General features: G+C 36.0%; 4 protein-coding genes across 4 annotated transcripts; 2 read left to right on the top strand and 2 right to left on the bottom strand.

Moving 5' to 3' along the window:
• Positions 1 to 3847: 3847 nt before the first annotated feature.
• Positions 3848 to 5337, bottom strand: GCK72_011267 (uncharacterized protein; the record flags this gene model as incomplete). The annotated part of the gene is made up of 4 exons (XM_053728329.1): positions 3848 to 4186; positions 4249 to 4370; positions 5168 to 5261; positions 5314 to 5337. 4 exons carry the CDS (start codon positions 5335 to 5337, stop codon positions 3848 to 3850), a joined length of 579 nt encoding a protein of 192 aa, XP_053587906.1.
• A 1329-nt stretch (positions 5338 to 6666) lies between these two features.
• GCK72_011266 (uncharacterized protein) lies at positions 6667 to 9312 on the top strand (the record flags this gene model as incomplete). The annotated part of the gene is made up of 6 exons (XM_053728328.1): positions 6667 to 6727; positions 6770 to 6834; positions 7766 to 7939; positions 8416 to 8496; positions 9005 to 9138; positions 9192 to 9312. 6 exons carry the CDS (start codon positions 6667 to 6669, stop codon positions 9310 to 9312), a joined length of 636 nt encoding a protein of 211 aa, XP_053587905.1.
• A 1029-nt stretch (positions 9313 to 10341) lies between these two features.
• GCK72_011264 (uncharacterized protein) lies at positions 10342 to 18763 on the bottom strand (the record flags this gene model as incomplete). The annotated part of the gene is made up of 5 exons (XM_053728326.1): positions 10342 to 10638; positions 12553 to 12987; positions 14018 to 14412; positions 17890 to 18112; positions 18695 to 18763. The coding sequence occupies 5 exons, from the start codon at positions 18761 to 18763 to the stop codon at positions 10342 to 10344; spliced, it is 1419 nt and encodes a 472-aa protein (XP_053587903.1).
• On the top strand, positions 12547 to 12993 carry GCK72_011265 (uncharacterized protein; the record flags this gene model as incomplete). Its single annotated transcript, XM_053728327.1, has 1 exon — positions 12547 to 12993. One exon carries the CDS (start codon positions 12547 to 12549, stop codon positions 12991 to 12993), a length of 447 nt encoding a protein of 148 aa, XP_053587904.1.
• Positions 18764 to 19832: the final 1069 nt, after the last annotated feature.

The raw sequence follows: 19832 nt of genomic DNA, 5'->3' as shown, positions 1-19832 counted from the left end.
TTAAAGGTTTTTTTCAGAAAAACTGATTTTTCGAGTTTTTCACTAAATATTGTTGAATTTTTGTATTTTTTAAGTCAAAAACAGTGTATTTTCACATTTTCTTGTTTTAAAAAGGTGAAAATCCGTTAAAAAATTCGTTTTTGGGTTACTGTACATTTAAAGGCGCATGCACAAATTTCAAAAAGTTTTAATTCGTTCTTTTCACTGTTTTCGGCTCAAATTTCGTCTAAAATCTTCGGAAAAAACATAAACTCGGTGTTAAAAACTTTTAAAATAAAAATTGTTAGTTAAAAACTAAAAAATATTGAGTAAAATTTGTGATAAAAAAACTAAAAATTAAAAGTGGGGTCTCGCCACGAAAATCACAATTTCTAAGTGAAAAAAAAATGTATTCTATTAATTCTTGATTCCGCCACAGCAATACAAACGTGGCTTTTTCGTCGTACGTCTAGCCGTCCGCGTGTAGATAAAATTTCTCTTTTTTCCGTCGTTTTGTCCTCTTTCTCTCAGGAAAAGAGAGGTCTCTCACTGTCTGCGTCTCTACACAAATTGTCAATCTCTCCGTCTCCATTGAATCGTCACTCTCTTCGTGTCGATGTTATCGCATAACGTTTTTTTCTCTGCGTCTCTCTCCCTCACTCTCTCTCTTAATAGTGACGATGACTGGTGGTGGTTAGTCACCACCACTTTTATGGTCAGAAAAAAGGGGCGGGGCTTAAAAATGGAGTTTACGTTGATTTTCCTGTGAAAAGGGGGCGGGGCTTATTCTCTCACTGAATTCATATTTGGCACGGTGCCAAACGAAGCCAAAACTTTGGGTTCTTGAATATTGGTGGATGAAGAACGGGTGGAGAGAGTGGAATGGTCATCTATATCGGCTAGTTCGTGTTTTGAAACATTTTTAGCAAAAAATTCAGAATTCCCCGCGTTTTTTAAGCTTAAAATCAACAAAATTGGTTGGAAAACAAAAAAGTTACAGATTTTCGAAACTTTTCGAAAATTCTGAAAAATTGAAATTACTGTAAATCCGTCAATTTTCACAGAATTCACATGAAACTAAAATTTTTGAATTTAGCGTGTCAAGACGCTTCAAATGAATCTAATCATGCCTATGTTACGTCACATGGCAAAACTACGGTATGCGCCTTTAAACTGGGTTACTGTAGTTTTCGTGGTGGGACACGATTGGGAGAGAATATAGGCTTGTTTATACTTTCCTGAAAGCTGAGAATCTTCTGAATTCAAAAATGTAAATTTTATGAAAATTGGATAAAATCGGGCTGAGATACAGCTAAAATTCAGATTTTTAATTTTTTGATTTTTCGAAAATTTTCGAAAATCTCTATCTTTTCCATTTTTGGACTATTCAGACTTATTTTTAGCTCAAAACATGGAAAATAATCCAAACTACATAAGAAAAATATTTGCCACAAAGTTCCTCTCCAATAACTACAGTAACCTCGTGTTTTCGTGGCAGGACGCAATTTTTGTCATTTTTTCTGTTTTTTTCAAACCTAGGCATGATTATACTTTTCTGAAAGCTCTTTTTATGCTGATTCTAAAAATATAAATTTCAAATAATTTCAGTCAAAAATCACTGAATTACCGCAATTTGAACTTTTTATATTTTTCGAAAAGTTTCGAAAACCTGTAACTTTGTCAATTTCTAACCGATTTTGATGAATTTTAGCTTAAAATGACCGCAGCATTCTACATTTTTACGAAATAAAAATAAAAATTTCAATAAATTTCAAATTTGAAAAAAAAATTCGAACTTTACACTGGCCAAAAAAATTTTTTTCGAAATTTTTTTTTTCACCAAAAATCTAAGAAACCCTATCTCCTTGTTGAACAATATGCAAATATAAGAGATTTAGAGAAATTTTCATTAAGCCTAAGCCTAAGAGCATATGCACCACCACCACCACTAGTAGTCGGAGAGCAGGTGGTTTAATTTTGGGAGGAGGAGGACGAGGGGGCCATGTGGTTTTCCCGTTTTCCCCCTTTTTCTATGAGAAAGGGAATATAAGGTTTCTTATATTTATACTCATGCATATATATGTACAAACAACAAAAAAAATTCTGGAAAAAAATTTCAAAAAAAAAAATTTTCAATTTTTTTTTGAATATTCGAAAAAGAAATATCAAGAAGGTTTTCTCCATTTTTACTCCGATTTTTGATAAGAATCTCAATTTACCGATAAAAAAGACGAAATTATAGTGCGTTTTGGGAAAAAGAAAGATTTTTATGATAAGAGCGTGAGGGCAAAAAGTTGGAAAATCGAATGGCTTTTTTTTTGCTCCAAATACAATTTTTATTAATTTTAAGCTAATTATTCTTGATCACCTTGTTTTTAGCTTTCGAAAAAGTATAATCATGCATAGGTTTGGATAAATTCGAAAAAATCGGAAATTTTTGGGTCTCACAGCGATAATTATCAGACTTGCAAGATTCCGGGCCGGCCCGCCGGCCCGGCCCGGCCCGGCCCGGTCGGCCCGGATTTGAATTTTTGAACTTTTTTCACTACAATTTTTTGTCCAAAAATTTATTTTCTGAAAATTTTTCATATTTTTCTTCAAGTATATTTTTCAAAAACCTTCGAAACCTACAAAAAATTGTTTTTAAGAAATATTTTTCAAAAAAAATCGTGAAATTTTCGAAAAAAAAATTTGAATTTTTTTCAGTACTGAACTTCCGGGCCGACCGGGCCGGGCCCTGGAAATTCTCATTCCGGCCCGGCCCGTTGCAAGTCTGATAATTATGGGATTACTGTACTATTGTCGAAATAAAAAAGTTCCGACATTTTTTTTCACGTCAGAATGCAGACACAGTAGTAATTTTGTACTGAGTCTGCATTTTGTCGTAAGAAAAAATGTCGGAACTTTTTTATTTTGATAATATTATGGTCCGAATTATTTTTGACAGGTTTTCAGTCTATTCGGGCACATTTTCAACAAAAAAGCTGCCGAAAATCTCAAGAAATCAAAAAGTTACAGATTTTCGAAACATTTCGAAAATTCTGGAAATATTGAAATTGCTAAAAATCCGTCAATTTTGACTGGATTCACCAAAAACTAACATTTTTGAATTCAGCGTGTCAAGGCGCATCGAATGAGTATAATCATGACTAGGCTTGGACCACATGACAAAAATATGGTATGCGCCTTTAAACTGGGTTACTGTAGTTTTCGTGGTGGGACCCGATTGAGAGCAAATATAGGCATGATTATACTTTTCTGAAAGCTCTCGACGCGCTGATCCTGAATATGCTACTAAAAATTAATCAATTTGATCTACAAAAAAGTTGCGAATCCGAGAGTTCTTTTCATTCATCTAATTAAAGTAATCATTGATATTAATGTATAGTTCTGAATTTTTTGTCAAAAATACTCCGAAACCCAATTTTCACAAAAAAATCAGTTGAAATACAGAAAAAGTCGGATACAAATCAAGAAGAATAATTTTCTGTCTGTCTGGCGCAACTTTAACGCGTTCGTTCCTAGATTTTTTGAGAGCAACTTTAAGATTCTCATCCTTTGAAAATTTTCTCAAAATCCAGAAATCCAAAAATTCTGAAACCTTAACTATCCAAATCAGCTCGTTTTCAGCTTTCAGAAAAGTATAATCATGCCTATATTTCGTGCAAATTGGGTCCCACCACGAAAACTACAGTACTCCACTCCAGCTTACTGTAGTTTTCGTGTCGAGACTCAATTTGCATCAAACCTTGGCATGATTATACTTTTCTGAAGCGTCTCGACGCGCTGATTCTGAATATGCTACTAAAAATTAATCAATTTGATCTACAAAAAAGTTGCGAACCCAAGAGTTCTTTTTATTCATAATCTAATTAAAGCAATCATTGATATTAACGTATAGTTCGATTCCACCATTCTCTCCGTTTTCTTCCACTTTCGTCTCAATTATTTTCTCAAATTCCAATTTTTCCTTCTTCGTGAACGTCGACGGCGGCGCAGATGAAGACGTCGATCGTTTTGGTGGCAATTCAGAAGGCGTCGACGGTTTCAGAATACTCAAATTATAGAAAGTCGGCGAGAGAGACCAATCGGGATTCTTCTTCGAATCGATCGATTGATTATTGATTTTTCGATGAATTTCAGTCAATGAGACCATCGATCGATCTTTTCGAGCGAATTCCTCCGTTGACGTGGCGGAAGACGTTGTCTGAAATGAGATGAGAAATTATCGATTTTTCTGTGAAAAGGGGGCGGAGCTTATTCTCTCACTGAATTCATTTTTGGCACGGTGCCAAATGAAGCCAAAACTTTGGGTTCTTGAATATTGGTGGATGAAGAACGGGCGGAGAGAGTCGAATGGTCATCCATATCGGCCAGTTCACGGAGATAAACTGAAAATTCTGGTTTTAAAGTACTTTTAACAAAAAATGCAGAATTTTCTGCATTTTTTAAGCCAAAAACCAGGGAAATTGGATAGAAAATCAAAAAGTTACAGATTTTCGAAAATTTTTGAAAATCGAAAACTCTGGAAATTTTGAAATCGCTATAAATCCGACGCAACTCAAATGATACTAAAATTTTTGAATTCAGCGTGTCGAGACGTTTCGAATAAGTATAATCATGCACTATCTAGGGTCACACTACGAAATTCCTACTGTATGCGCCTTTAAATTGGGAAGGGGTACTGTAGTTTTCGTGGTGGGACCCAATTTGAAGCAAGAATAGGCTTGTTTATACTTTTCTGAAAGCTGAGAATCTTTTGAATTCAAAAATGTAAATTCTATAAAAATTGGGTGAAATCGGACTGAAATACGTCTAAAATTCAGATTTTTATTTTCTTTGATTTTTCGAAAATCTCCAACTTTTCCAATTTTGAGTTTTTCTAACTGATTTTAAGCTTAAAACATAGCAAGTCATTGAAACTACTTGATACAAATTTTTGCCACAAATTCCCTCTCCAATAACTACAGTAACCTCGAGTTTTCGTGGCGGGACCCAATTTTTATCATTTTTCCAGTTTTCTTCAAACCGAGGCATGATTATACTTTTCTGAAGGCTCTTTTTATGCTGATTCTAAAAATATAAATTCCAATAGATTTCAGTCAAAAATCACGGAATTACGCAAAATTCTAAAGTTTTATGGAAAATATAATTTTTGCATCTCAATCCCTCCATTGGGTTACTGTACCTTTATAAGTCATATCGAAACTCTTCTCGACGGGAACATTTTTGAAAAATTCATTGAAAGTGTTAATGATTTCATTTGTAGAATTATTGGCACCCTGATGGAAATTATCGATTTATTGATTTATTGATTGATTTTCTAAAGTTTACCTCATTCTCCTCCGAGCCGCTCATTTTGTTACAGTACTCCTTCTCTTTTCTTGAATTATTTTCAGAATAATCGATTTTCGGGAAATCAATTATCGTTTGATTTGATCAGAAGGTTACGGTTATTGGAGTTGTAGTACACGTGGAAAATGAAAAATTGAAATTGGAACTTTTCTAAAATTTTGAAAAAAAAAAGTTAAATTTCAAATATTTATTTAATTAATTACACGTGAATTGTGGGGGGTTTTTGGTTCCAAAGGGGAGGAACAAAGAGTGAGATGAATTGGTTTGAAAGGGGGAATCATTGGGGGATACTCTAGGAAGAATAAGCTCCGCCCACTTTTTGGTAGAAGAAATCGAAGAAAAACGGATCTGTTTGAAATTATTTCAAACATTTCGAGGGTGTTGTTGTTTTTTCGAGGCTCCTCTATTTTTATAGTTAGTATAATTAAATTTTAACATTTTCCACTTTTAACTTTTGAAAAATGTCAAAAAAGAGCAAAGTTATGGATTTTCGAAACTTTTCGAAAATTTCGGTTTTTGAAAAACTACCATATCTCGCTGAGTTTCAAACCAACTGCTTTGAAATTCACATTTTCAAACTCAGCTCGTTTTCAGCTTTCAGAAAAGTATAATCATGCTTAGAATCGCTTCATGTTGGGTCCCACCACAAAAACTACAGTAACCCGAAATTCGGATTTTCGTGGTGGGACCCAAGTTTTACCGGTTGTGGGCATGATTATACTTTTCTGAAAGCTCTCGACTAGCTGAATCCAAAAATCAAAAAGTCAATGCAATAGGTCTCCAACCGATCGGGATACTGTAGTTTTAGTGTTTCGAATTTTTTTCGAAATGTTTCGAAAATCTGTAACTTTCCCATTTTCAGATATTTTTCAGTGATTTTAAGTTGAAAATGTTGCAAATCAACTGAACTAACCAAAAAAATGGATGTGGTTGGATCCCACTACAGTAACCCAAAGTTTTCGTGGCGGGACTCAAAAAAATTTTCAGAAAAACAAAAAAATTTTCAGAAAACAGGCATGATTATACTTTTCTGAAAGCTCTCAACGCGCTGAATCTGAAAATCGACATACTAATTTAGAAAAACTGAAAATTAATGTTTCTGACTCCGTTTTTCTAGCCATGTTTCATATTTTGTACTTTGTACTACCCCCTCCTCCTACACGTTGTCATCATGCTTGTTATCAGTTTCCCATTTTCTTTTTTTTTCTGCGTCTCTCATCTTTTTTTCCTATTTTTTTGGTAAACAATGACAACTTTGACCAAATATATAATACATCATATAATTTTCTTCACATCTAAACAAAAAAATTATCGATTTTTCGAAAAAAAACAATGGCCCTACCCATACTGTACTCATCTTGGAGTTCGTCTTGTTCGTCTAGAGTCAGAATAGGTAATTGAAGCTAAAAATTTGCAGAAAAATGATAATTTTCAGCACTAGCACTCAAAAAAATCGACTACGAGTATCATGCGGTGAATATACGGTCGGAGGAGGAGCAGGTGCGTTCTTGGTCTACGATTCTGAAAATGAGGACCTTTTGATATGAATTTTATAAAAAATTCAGAAAATTTCAATGGTTTTAAGCTAAAAATCAACAAAAACGAGCAAAAACTCGCAAAGTTACAGATTTTCGAAAAATTTCGAAATTCTGAAATTTCAATTTGCTGTAATTCAGTCATTTTCGACTGAAACTACATAAAATTGAAACATTCTGAATCAGCGCAAAGAGAGCTTTCCGAAAAGTATAATCATGCCTACGTTTGGAAAAAAACTTTAAAAATGATAAAAATTGGGTCCCGCCACGAAAACTCGAGGTTACTGTAGTTATTGGGGAGGGATTTTGTGGCAAATATTTTTATTGAGTAGTTTAGATGATTTGCCACGTTTTGAAATAAAAATCAGAAAGAAAAGTGAAAAAATGGAAAAGTTGGAGATTTTCGAAAATTTTCGAAAAATTGTCAAAAACTGGTAATACCGTATTTCAGTCATTTCTGACCCAAATTACATGATATTTGCATTTTCAGACGTAGAGTGTCGAGCGCTTTCAGAAAAGTATAAACAAGCCTAGATTCCCTCCCAATCGGGTCCCACCACGAAAACTACAGTAACCCAGTTTAAAGGCGCATACCGTAATTTTGTTGTGAACCCAAAACTAGACATGATTATTGTTGGAGATACTCATTCGAAGCGTCTTAACACGCTGAATTCAAAAATGTTAGTTTCATGTGAATCGCGTCAAAATTGACAGATTTATAGCAATTTCAATTTTTCAGAAATTTCGAAAGATTTCGAAAATCCGTAACTTTTTTAGTTTTAAACATATTCAGAAGATTCTTGGCTCAAAATGTCGGAAATCTTCTGAATTTTCTTGAAAAATTGATTCTCATCGAATTAGATTTCTCCCCCTCTTAGCAAACCTCCTCATTCCAGAAAGACTTTTTCCTCAACAACCCAGCGAAAAAGGTGCCAATTCTGAAAATCAATGGACTCACCCTGACCGAATCGATGGCTATAATTGAGTACCTGGATGAGGTCTACCCGAATCCCCCATTGCTACCAAAAGACGCCGGAGAGAAAGCTCACGCCAGAGCTATTGCATTTCATGTGAGTCATGGGAATACTGTAACTCGGTTGAATTCGTGGCGAGACCCAATGGGTGGTTATCGGTGTCATAATCCGTGCGATATAATTTTACCGAAAATATCAAACATTAGGGTTATTGTAAGCCTAAAATCAACAAGATCCGTCGAAAACGGACAAAGTTACAGATTTTCGAAAAATTACAAAAAATCACATTTTGACATTTTCTACCGTAACTCAACGAGTTTTCGTTTAAATAATCTGAAACTTATATTTTCGGATTCAACTCTTCAAGACGGTTCAGAAAAGTATAATCATGCCCATATTCGGTGAAAGTTGGGTCCCACCACGAAAACTAAATTTTGGGTTACTGTAGTTTTCGTGGCGGGACCCAATTTTCACAGAATATGGGCATGATTATACTTTTCTGAAAGCTCTCAACACACCGAACACGAATTTTTAAATCAAATCTGTCAAAATATCCACTGTTTTGATTCCAGATCTCCTCCAACATCCAGCCACTCCAGAACCTGGCGATTTGTAAGATGGTGGACAAGATAAAGCCCGATTATGGAATTACGGTAGGAATAATTGAATTGAGTTTTCTGAAGAAAAATTCAAGAAAAAACCAAAATTCGCTGCAAAAACCGACAAAAACGGTCAAAAATTTCGATTTTTTGTAACTTTGCCAGTTTTGATTCAAATCTTTCAAAATTAACATTTTCAAATTCATCACGTTTCCAGCTTTTATAAAAGTATAGTCATGCCTAGGTTTGAAGCAAGTTGGGTCTCACCACGAAAACTACAGTAACCCAAAATTCGGATTTTCGTGGTGGGACCCAACTTGCGTCAAACCTAGTCATGATTATACTTTTCTGGACCGTCTCACCGAGCTGAATTCAAAAATTCTATTTTCATTTAGATCTGGTAAATTCTAACAAAGTTAGGGTGATTTTCAGAGTTCAAGATTTTCGCAAAAGTTTCGAAATTTAGTTTTTCGGTTTTTAGTGATAAATTTTATCTTAAATATAAGATTTTTGAGAGTTCTAAACAGAAATAATGAAAAATTGGACATAATCCAATTTCCAGTGGTGCAACCATCACATCACCTACGGTTTCGACGCTCTCGAGGAACTACTGAAGAAATATTCCGGAAAATTCTGTGTTGGCGATCAGATTACTGTAGCCGACATCAATCTACCATCAATTGTGTATAACGCCAAGTATAAGTACCTTTTTTTTTCGAAAATTTCAGTTTTTTTGTGATTTTTTTCAGGTACAACGTGGACATGACACCGTACCCCACCATCTCCAGGATCGCTAGCGTTTTGGCTGAAATTCCAGAATTTCAAGCAGCGGAGGCGAGTAGACAACCGGATGCGCCAAAGGATAACTGATATTTTTATTATTTATAGTTGCTGAATAAAAAACTATCAAATGATTGGTCAAAATCGGCTAAGATTGCCATAAACCATGTAACTTTAGAAAAAGCAATATATCTCAAAAGTGGGCAAAAAAAAAAAAAAAAAAAATTATTAACTACAAACATGTAGCCTTTGAAATTTCCTACATTTTATCAGTTTTCACTTTTTTGATATCTCATCACCCCGCCGAGATACGCCCCTTCAAAGATAAGGAGGCGGAGAGTAGGAGGGTGCAGAGAAACGAGACGCTCTAACTGTCTGCGTCTCTCCACAAATGTTTGAAGGGATGTAACTCGGCGGGGTGAAGAGATATCAAAAAGTTGTCAACTGATGAAATGTAGCAAATTTTAAGGGCTATATTTTGGTAGTTTAAAAAAATTTGAGTAGCTCCGCCCATTTTTGAGATAGAGGGTTTTTTCTGAGGTAACATGGTTGGTAGCGATTTTAGTCGATTTTAGAGCGATTTTAGTTTTTGATATCTCTTCACCCCACCGAGTTACATCCCTTCAAACATTATGAGGAGAGACGCAGACAGTTAGAGCGTCTCGCTTCTCTGCACCCTCCTACCTTCTACCCCTTATCTTTGAAGGGGCGTAACTCGGCGGGGTGAAGAGATATCAAAAAAGTGAAAACAGGTAAAATATAGGAAATTTGAAGGGCTACATTTTCGTAGTTAATAGTTTTCAGGTAGCTCCGCCCATTTTTGAGAAAAATCGAAATCTGGAAAACTTTTTTAAAAAATAAAACGTTTTCTTCAAAAACTGACTGTGGAGAGAAACAAGTTTATCGATCGTTGTTTTAAGACAAAAAAGACAAAGACATACTGTAGACATAAAAAATTGAAAAATTGAAAAAAAAGAAGCGAAAAAGCATAGCGAAGGGGGGAGAATTCACATAAAAAGTTTTTTTTTCATAAAGCGTTAAGGGTTTTAAGGGTTTTCAGGGGTATTTCAGGGGGTTTTTGAGGGTTTTTTGGAGTCTAAAACCACGGAAATCATCGAATTAATACTCATCGCCCTCCTCTCCATTATCCTCCAAACTGTCGACACCGACCTCCTCGTAATCCTTCTCCAACGCGGCCAAATCTTCTCTCGCCTCACTGAACTCTCCCTCTTCCATTCCTTCTCCGACGTACCAGTGGACGAAGGCTCTCTTCGCGTACATTAGGTCGAATTTGTGGTCGAGACGAGCCCACGCTTCGGCGATGGCCGTGGTGTTGGAGAGCATGCAGACGGCACGGGGAACTTTGGCCAAGTCACCACCTGGCACAACTGTCGGCGGTTGGTAGTTGATTCCGACCTAAAAATAGGAAAAAATTGGTTGAAATCGGTTAAAAGATCGGCTGAAATCGGTTGAAGATCGGTCGAGATCGGTTGAAATCGGCTAAGATCGCTAGAGCTCAGAAAACGCGTTAAATCTCAAAAGTGGGCGGAGCTAGCAAGAAATTTTTAATTACAAAAATGTAGCCTATAAAATTTCCAATATTTCGTTAGTTGACAACTATTTGATATTTCTTCACCCTGCCGAGTTACAACCCTTTAAAGATGAGGAGATAAAGAATTTTTTTTTCAAATTTTCGATTTTTTTTCTTCACATTTTCAAATTTTTCTCAAAAGTGGGCGGAGCCACCAGGAAACTTTTCACTACAAAAATGTAGCCCTTGAAATTTCCTACATTTTATCAATTTTCACTTTTTCCATATCTCTTCACCCTACCGAGATACGCCTCTTCAAAGAAAAGGAGGTAGAGAGTAGGAGGGTGCAGAGAAGCGAGACGCTCTAACTGTCTGCGTCTCTTCACAAATGTTTGAAGGGCTGTAACTCAGCGGGGTGAAGAGATATTAAAAAAAAGAAAACTGATAAAATGTAGGAAATTTCAAGGGCTACATTTTTCTAATTGAAAATTTTTGGTAAGCTCCGCCCACTTTTCATATAGAGCGCTTTTTCTGAAGTTACATGGTATATTGCGATCTTAGCCGATTTCCACCGGTCTTAATCAATTTTTGCATTTTTTTTTTTATTTTGGTCTTTATTTTCCCACTGTTTTTAGGTAATCAATAAATATTTTAATCTGTTTTCTTTATTCCTATTTTTTTTCAAAAAAATGATATCTTGGGGTCACAAAGTCAACAATCTTCTTCCCCCACATTGCTAGACTATGTGTTATTTATTTGAACAAATAAAAAGAGAAAGTAGAAAAATACACAAGAGTGACGTAGGTTACTTTTAGAATGATAACTGATACCTTGGGGAAAAAAAAAGGAAATTTTGCATTGAAATCTAGGGACCAACTTTTTTGAATTTTTTGAAGCTCGAACAATTGGGTGATGGAACTATGATAATTGAATTCAGCTCGTTGAGTCGATTCAGAAAAGTATAATCATGCCTAAGATTCGAGTTATTTAGGTCTTGACGCGAAATCTACCGTACCCCCGGGGGTACTGTAGTTTTCGTGGTGGGACTCGATTGGGAGCAAACCTAGACCTGATTATATTCATATGAAAGCTCTAAAAGTAATGAATTCAAAAATCTAAGTATTAATGCGTTTTTAGGGAGTAATGAGTGATTTTCAAAATTTCAAAAAAAAAACATTTTTTAATTTTCGAAAATCAGTAACTCTGTTCATTTTTATCTGTTTTTGCTCCTTTTAGGTTCAAAATATTACGAATAAATTCAACCAACTGTAAGAAATCAGATCACCCCTCTGGCCACTCAAAAAACTACAGTAATCCTCAAAATTTTAAATTTCCACACAAGACCCAAATCTCCGAAATGTTCAGATTTTTTCAGAACCTAGGCATGATTATACTCATATGAAAGCTCTGGAAATGCTGAATTCAAAAATTCATGTTTTATTGCTTTTTGGAAAAAAATTAGAAAGTTATGACCAATTTTTGGAAAAATTTCAACAAAAAAAAGTTTTCGAAAGTTTTCGAAAACCCCAACTCGATAATTTTTAGAGCTTTTATAAAGTTTTTAGGTTCAAAATGTTCAGAATGTTCTGGAGACTCTTGGAAAACTATAAATGCTCCACCTCTAAAAGAGAGACGCAGACAGTTAGAGTGTCTCGTTTCTCTGCACCCTCCTACTCTCTACCTCCTTATCTTTGAAGAGGCGTATCTCGGCAGGGTGAAGAGATATCAAAAAACTCAAAACTAGAAAAATGTAGGAAATTTTAAGGGCTACATTTTTGTAATTTTAAACAGACATGTACCTTAAATCCGGTCGGACACCAATCCACAAACTGGATGCTTCTCTTCGTCTTGATCGTCGCAATAGCAGCATTCACATCTTTCGGCACAACGTCTCCACGGAACAAAAGACAAACGGCCATATACTTTCCATGTCGTGGATCACACTTGACCATCTGATTATGCGGTTCGAAGCACATATTGGTGATTTCAGCGACGGAAAGTTGTTCGTGATACGCCTTCTCGGCAGAAATGACCGGAGAGAATGTGGCCAACGGGAAATGGATTCGGGGGTACGGTACCAGATTTGTTTGGAATTCTGTCAAGTCGACGTTGAGTGCTCCGTCGAAACGAAGAGACGCGGTGATCGAGGAGACGATTTGACCGATGAGACGGTTCAAGTTGGTGTAGGAGGGACGTTCGATGTCAAGGTTGCGACGACAGATGTCGTAAATTGCCTGTAATTATTTATAGAGAATAAAAAATGAAATTCTACGTTTTTTAAGCCTAAAAACTTGGTGGTACGTTGAAATTAAAGAAAGTTATGGATTTTCGAAACTTTTCAAAATTTTAATTTTTTTCAAAAAATCAAAAAATTTAAATTGCCATAACTCAGTCAGTTTTCAAAGTAACTAAATAAAACTTAATTTTTCAGAATCAGCGCGTCAAGACGCTTTGAATGAGTATAATCATGTCCACATTCGGTTACAGCTGGGTCCCACCACGAAAACTACAGTACCCCTTCCCAATTTCAAGGCGCATACAGTGGTGAGACTCTAGATAGGGCATGACTATACTCATTCGAAGCGTCTTGACATGCTAATTCTAAAATTACTAAAATCGGAAAGATCGGGTAAGAATGGAGAAAGTTATAACGATTTGAAACTTTGGAACATTTTAGAAATTTTTCGAAAATCTGTAACTTTGTCAATTTTTGATGGATTCGGGTGATTTATAGCTCAAAACAAGCGATTGAATTTCTTGCGAAAAATAATTCTGGTACAAAAACAGCGAAATAATGTTACATAAACTACAGTAACCCTTTGACTTCTAAATTTTCTGAAAATCCGTCACAACTTTTTCCTATTCCTCTGAAAATTTTTTAAAATCATTATTTTTAGATTTACCGTGTTCTTAGCTCTCAGAAAAGTATAATCATGCCCTGGTTTGCTCCAAGTTGGGTCTCACTACGAAAACTACAGTATGCCTGTGCCTTTAAACTGGAAGAGGGGTACTGTAGCTTTCGTGGTGGGACCCAACTTTCATAAAATGTGGGCATGATTATACTCATTCGAAGCGTCTTGAAGCGCTGAATTCGGAAATTCACTTTATTTGGAAATTTAACTAAAAATTAAGTGAGTTACGGCAAATTCAGTTTATGGAAAATTTTCGAAATTCCACACCTTTTTCATTTTCCAGTATTTTTAGTTGATTTTTAGCTCAAAATTACGAGAAATTCCAGATCTATCTCTAAAAATAAAAAATCACCTCATTATCCACCATAAACGAGCAATCGGAGTGCTCCAAAGTGGTATGAGTCGTCAGAATCGAGTTGTACGGCTCGACGACAGCAGTGGAGACTTGAGGCGCCGGATAAATCGAAAATTCGAGTTTCGCCTTCTTTCCATAGTCAACGGAGAGTCTCTCCATAAGAAGAGAAGTGAATCCGGATCCAGTTCCACCGCCAAACGAATGGAATACCAAGAATCCTTGGAGTCCGGTACAGTTATCGGCGAGACGACGGATACGGTCCAAAGTCAAATCGATAATTTCTTTTCCGATGGTGTAGTGACCACGGGCGTAGTTATTCGCCGCATCCTCTTTTCCGGTGATGAGTTGTTCCGGATGGAAGAGCGAACGGTAGGTGCCGGTGCGGATCTCATCTGGAAATTATGGAAAAGGGTTATGGATTGGTTGAAATTGGTTGAGATTAACGAAAATTGGTTAAGATCGGTTAAGATCGGCTTAAATCGGTCAAAAGATCGATTGAGATCGGCTAAGATCGCTGTAAACTATGTTACTTCAGAAAATCCGCTATATCACAAAAGTGGGCGGAGCTACCTGAAAATTGTTAACTACAAAAATGTAGTCCTTAAAATTTCCTACATTTTACCAATTTTCAATTTTTCGATATCTCTTCACCCCACCGAGTTACGACCCTTTAAAAATAGGAGGTATAGAGTAGGAGGGTGCAGAGAAACGAGACGCTCTAACTGACTGCGTCTCTCCTCATAATGTTTGAAGGGCTGTATCTCGGCAGGGTAAAGAGATATCAAAAAGTTGACAACTGAGAAAATGTAGGAAATTGTAAGGGCTACATTTTTCTAGTTGAAAATTTTTGGCTAGCTCCGCCCATTATTGAAATACAGCGCTTAGAAGTTGGTGTGAGCAAAATAACCTCGAAAATAAGGGTTTTGATAGGTGTTGACTGATTTCATCTGCTTTTAGAATTTTCAATTCTTGTGCATTTTTGTAAGAAACTGTCAAAGTTTATGATTAAAACAAATAAAAACGATAATTTTGAGTAAAAAACACGAATTGATTTCCAACCGCCCCTATCTCAAAAAAGGGCGGAGCCACTAAAATTTTTTACCCGAAAAAATGTAGCCCTTAAAATTTCCTACATTTCATCAGTTCATAACTTTTTGATATCTCCTCACCCCACCGAATTACAGCGCTTCAAACATTTGAGGAGAGACGCAGACAGTTAGAGTGTCTCGCTTCTCTGCACTCTCCTACTCTCTACCTCCTATCTTTGAAGGGCTGTAACTCGATGGGGTGAAGAGATATAAAAAAAGTGACAATTGGTAAAATGTAGGAAATTTCAAGAGCTACATTTTTGTATAAAAAAATTTTCAGGTAGCTCCGCCCACTTTTGAGGTGTAGTGGATTTTCCGAGGTAACACAGTTTAGATGCGATCTTAGCCGATTTTAACCGATTTTAACCAATTTTAACCAATTTCCACCGATTTTAACCAATTTTAACCAATTTCCACCGATCTTAATCAATTTTTTGCACTTTTTTTTCGCATTTTGGTCCCCATCTTCCCATCCACATTTCCCATTTCTTCCTTCTCATCTTTTTCCCCTCCTCCCCAATGAATTTTATGTGTTTCGTCTGCTTCTTTTGGGTTTCGGTTTTCGATGAATATCCGATGCGTTTCATCTTCTTTTTCCTCTTCTTTTCTCTCCACTTTTTATATGAATAGTAGAGGAAGAAGAAGAAGAAGAAGGGGAAGAAGATGTGAAAAGATGTTGGAATTTTTTTTGAGGGGAGTGGTGAAAATGAAGGATGAGGAGAATGAGGTTCCCTAAGACCCCCCTCATGGGATACATTCATTTTTTGTTGTTGAGAAGAGTTACAAGTTGTTCAGTATTTTGGAAGAAGAAAACAAACTTTGAGATGAAAAAAAAACACAGAAACAAAAAAAAAATTTTTCAATTTTTTTTGGAGCTCAAAGTCAGTTGTGGAGCTCTATAATTAGTGGTGCACTATGGGGATCTATATGAATTTATTTTTACTAGAATAACCATTTAATTTCTGACATTTTCAGCTAAAACCGATTTGATATCTCAAAAATGGACAAAGTTACAGATTTTCGAAAAGTTTCGAAAATAAAGAAAATCTTTAAACTACTGTAACTTTATCAGATTTGCGTCAAACTGCATAAAACTTATATTTTTGAAGTCAGCGCGACGAGACGCTTCAGAAAACTATAATCATGCCTAGGTTTTCGGTGAAAATTGGGTCCCACCACGAAAACTACAGTAACCCAAAATTCGGATTTTCGTGGTGGGACCCAACTTGCATCAAAAGTAGTCATGATTATACTTATTTGAAAGCTCTTGACATGCTAAACTTAAAAATCTTAAAATGGAGCAGTTTCTGCAAAAACTATCTTGGTTACAACCATATCAGCTTAAAATAGATTTTCGAAAAGTTTCGAAAATCTGTAGCTCCGCCCAGTTTTGTGGTAGAGAGATGGTTTTGGGCTTAAAATATTGGGAATAACCTGAAGTTGTTGAGAAAAAATAGTTTGAACCACATTGTGTCAGGATTTTCAGATATGCCGCTACCGAAACCACTTTCAGACAAAAAAAATTTTCAAAAAAAAATTTTTGGAACATTTTTTTCCACTTCTAAAAGTGCATTTCCTTTATGTATTCTATTCGACACTAATAATGTTTTCCCGGGGTATCCCCTCTCTTTTCACATGTATATTTGTATGTCGGCAGATGTGTAGCGGAGAGGGGGGGGGGGAGGGGGGCATCTAATTGCATCACACAGACACACAATGACCAGAGAGAGGAATTGAAATGAGCTCTGTGTTGGTGCAAAAAGAAATGGAGCATCTTTTGAAAGCGACGGATATGGAATGGAATTGGTGCTCTTTTTTATGGGGAACGGGTTTTTGAGGGTTTTATGAAATTGGATGTGCAGATATCCAGTTTAAAATATTTTTTATAAAATTCAATCTCTGACGGTCATTTTGAGCACAAAACGCTAAAAATTGGATGAAAATTCACTTAGTTATGGAATTTCGAAACTTTTCGAAATTTTCAAAAATCTAAAAATTTTGAATTTTAGTCATTTTTCGTTCAGATTTTTCAGTGTTAAACTCAAAATTTTAAAATAGCTAGAATCAGCAGATTGAGAGCTTTCAGAAAAGTATAAAGATGCCTCTATTCTGAGCAGATTTGGTCCCAACACGAAAACTACAGTACCCCCTCCCACTCTTATCACAAAACCTACTGTAACTTTGTCCAATCTGAGCCAAAACATATAAAAACACAACTGTTAGATTCAGCGTGACAAGACGCTTCAGTAAAGTATAATCATGCCCCAATCCAGAGGAAATTGGGTCCCATCTAGAAAATCCGAATTTCGGGTTACTGTAGTTTTCGTGGTGGGACCCAAATTTCACCGAAGGTGGGCTTGATTATACTTATTCGAAGCGTCTTCTTGCGCTGAACCCTAAAATTTAATTTTCAAGCAAATTGGATAAAATGTGATTGAGTTATGGTAGTTTTAGAGAGAGGCTAGCGGGCAGAGAAACCAGACACTCTGCGTCTCTGACCCCAAAAATCAAAATTGTCAGAATATAGTCATGATTACACTTTTCTGGAAGCTGAAAACACGCTGAATCCAAAAATATAAGTTTTATGGATTTTAACACAAAATTGACTAGGTAGCCTGTAGCCTGAAAATTTCGGAATTTTAGAAAAATGAGCGCTTTTTTCAAATTTTCAAAATTTAAAGAATATAGGCATGATTATACTTTTCTGAACCGTCTCAACCGGCTGAATTCAAAAATGTAGCTCATTTTCCTTTCCAGACGCGATCTTTTTAATTTACCCACCAATAACCGTCGGCTCCAAGTCGACCATAATAGCTCTCGGCACGTGTCGTCCACTTCCAGTTTCCGAGAAAAAGGTGGAGAATGAGTCGTCGGAACCGCCCAACGACTTGTCGGACGGCATTTGACCGTCGGGTTGAATTCCATGCTCCAGACAGTACAACTCCCAACACGCGTTACCGATCTGGACTCCGGCTTGTCCGATGTGGATCGAGATTACTTCTCTCTGGAAATTAATTAGTAATCTTGACGAATTAATTTTTTACAATTAGTTCTAAAAAATCCGCTTTTTTTGAGTCAAAACCGCTTGAAAACGTTGAAAAATCGAAAAGTTACAGATTTTCGAAAATTTTCGAAAAATTGAAAATGCTCTAACTTTCTCAAATATTCTCTAAACTAAAAAATTGTTGTATTCTTAGATTCGACGCGTTGAGAGCTTTCAGAAAAGTATAATCATGCCCACAATCGGTAGAAATTGGGTCCCACCACGAAAACTACAGTACCCCTTCCCACTCTTATCACAAAACCTACTGTAACTTTGTCCAATCTGAGCCAAATCATATAAAAACACAACTGTTAAATTCAGCGTAACAAGACGGTTCAGCAAAGTATAATCATGCCCACAATCGGTAGAAATTGGGTCCCACCACGAAAACTACAGTACCCCTTCCCACTCTTATCACAAAACCTACTGTAACTTTGTCCAATCTGAGCCAAATCATATAAAAACACAACTGTTAAATTCAGCGTGACAAGACGGTTCAGCAAAGTATAATCATGCCCACAATCGGTGAAAGTTGGGTCTCACCACGAAAACTACAGTAACCCAAATTTCGGATTTTCGTGGTGGGACCCAACTTGCGTCAAACCTAGTCATGATTATACTTTTCTGAAGCATCTCGGCGAGCTGAATTCAAAAATATAAATTTTAGGCAGTTTGGAGCAAACCTGACAAAGTTACGGTAGTTTAAAGATATTCTTTATTTTAAATATTTTCGAAAAATTTCGAAAATCTGTAACTTTGTGAGTTTTTGAGATAGAAAACTGGTTTATGGCTCAAATTGTGCAAAATTAGTTTATCTATTTGTGAAAAATGAAACTCTCCTACAGTGTACATACCTTACAGTATTTTTTGCGGTCTCAAACTCTCAAAAATCAAAAAAATCAAAAATTTCAGAATATCATCATGATTATACTTTTCTGAAAGCTCTCGACGAGTAGAATTCAAAAATATAAGATTTTAAACGGCTAGACAAGGTTACTGTAGTTTTAGAGGGGCCAAAGGGCTGGGATTTCGCAATAGCCCATCTTCTCCCACTATTCCTCTTCTCTCTAACATTTTTCTCTTTTTCAATTTCGCTTCGAAATTCTCGAAGACTCAAAAAGAGGGGACACTTTTCTCTTCGCCCAAATTGGATCCATTTTGGGCTCCTCTGAGTCCCCTCTTCTTTTAAAATAGGGCTCCAAGAGCAGTTTTCAGTTGAATTGGCAACATTTTCGTGTCCGTCCGCGCGTATGTAGAGACAACCGGATGTCCGGTTGTCCCCCTGGGGTACCAGGTGTGCTCAATGAGTCGAAAAATGGGAAGGGAAGACGTTGGGGGTCAAAAGGTGTTGAGGCGAGATTTGATTCTTTGAAAATTTTGAAGGAAGTGAGCCATGAAAATAAAAATGGGCAAATCTAGGTAAAGTTATGGTAATTTGAACATTAAAGTTCTAAAAATCCGTCTCAACTCCTTGATTGATGAACTTAAAGTATTTGTTCATAAAATTCAGATTCTGGCGGTCATTTTAAGCCGAAAAACTCAAAAATTCGTTGCAAAATCAAAAAGTTAGAGAATTTCGAAAATTTCAAAATTTTTGAAAATCTCAAAATTTTTCATTTTTGTTATTTTTTGTTCAGATTTAGTACTAAACCCAAAATTGTTGCATAATTAGAATTAGCAG

Source organism: Caenorhabditis remanei, chromosome III, assembly GCF_010183535.1.
Source record: "Caenorhabditis remanei strain PX506 chromosome III, whole genome shotgun sequence".
NCBI lineage: Eukaryota > Metazoa > Nematoda > Chromadorea > Rhabditida > Rhabditidae > Caenorhabditis > Caenorhabditis remanei.
Note: the sequence above shows the minus strand (reverse complement) of the source record. Positions and strands in the feature narration are given on the sequence as shown.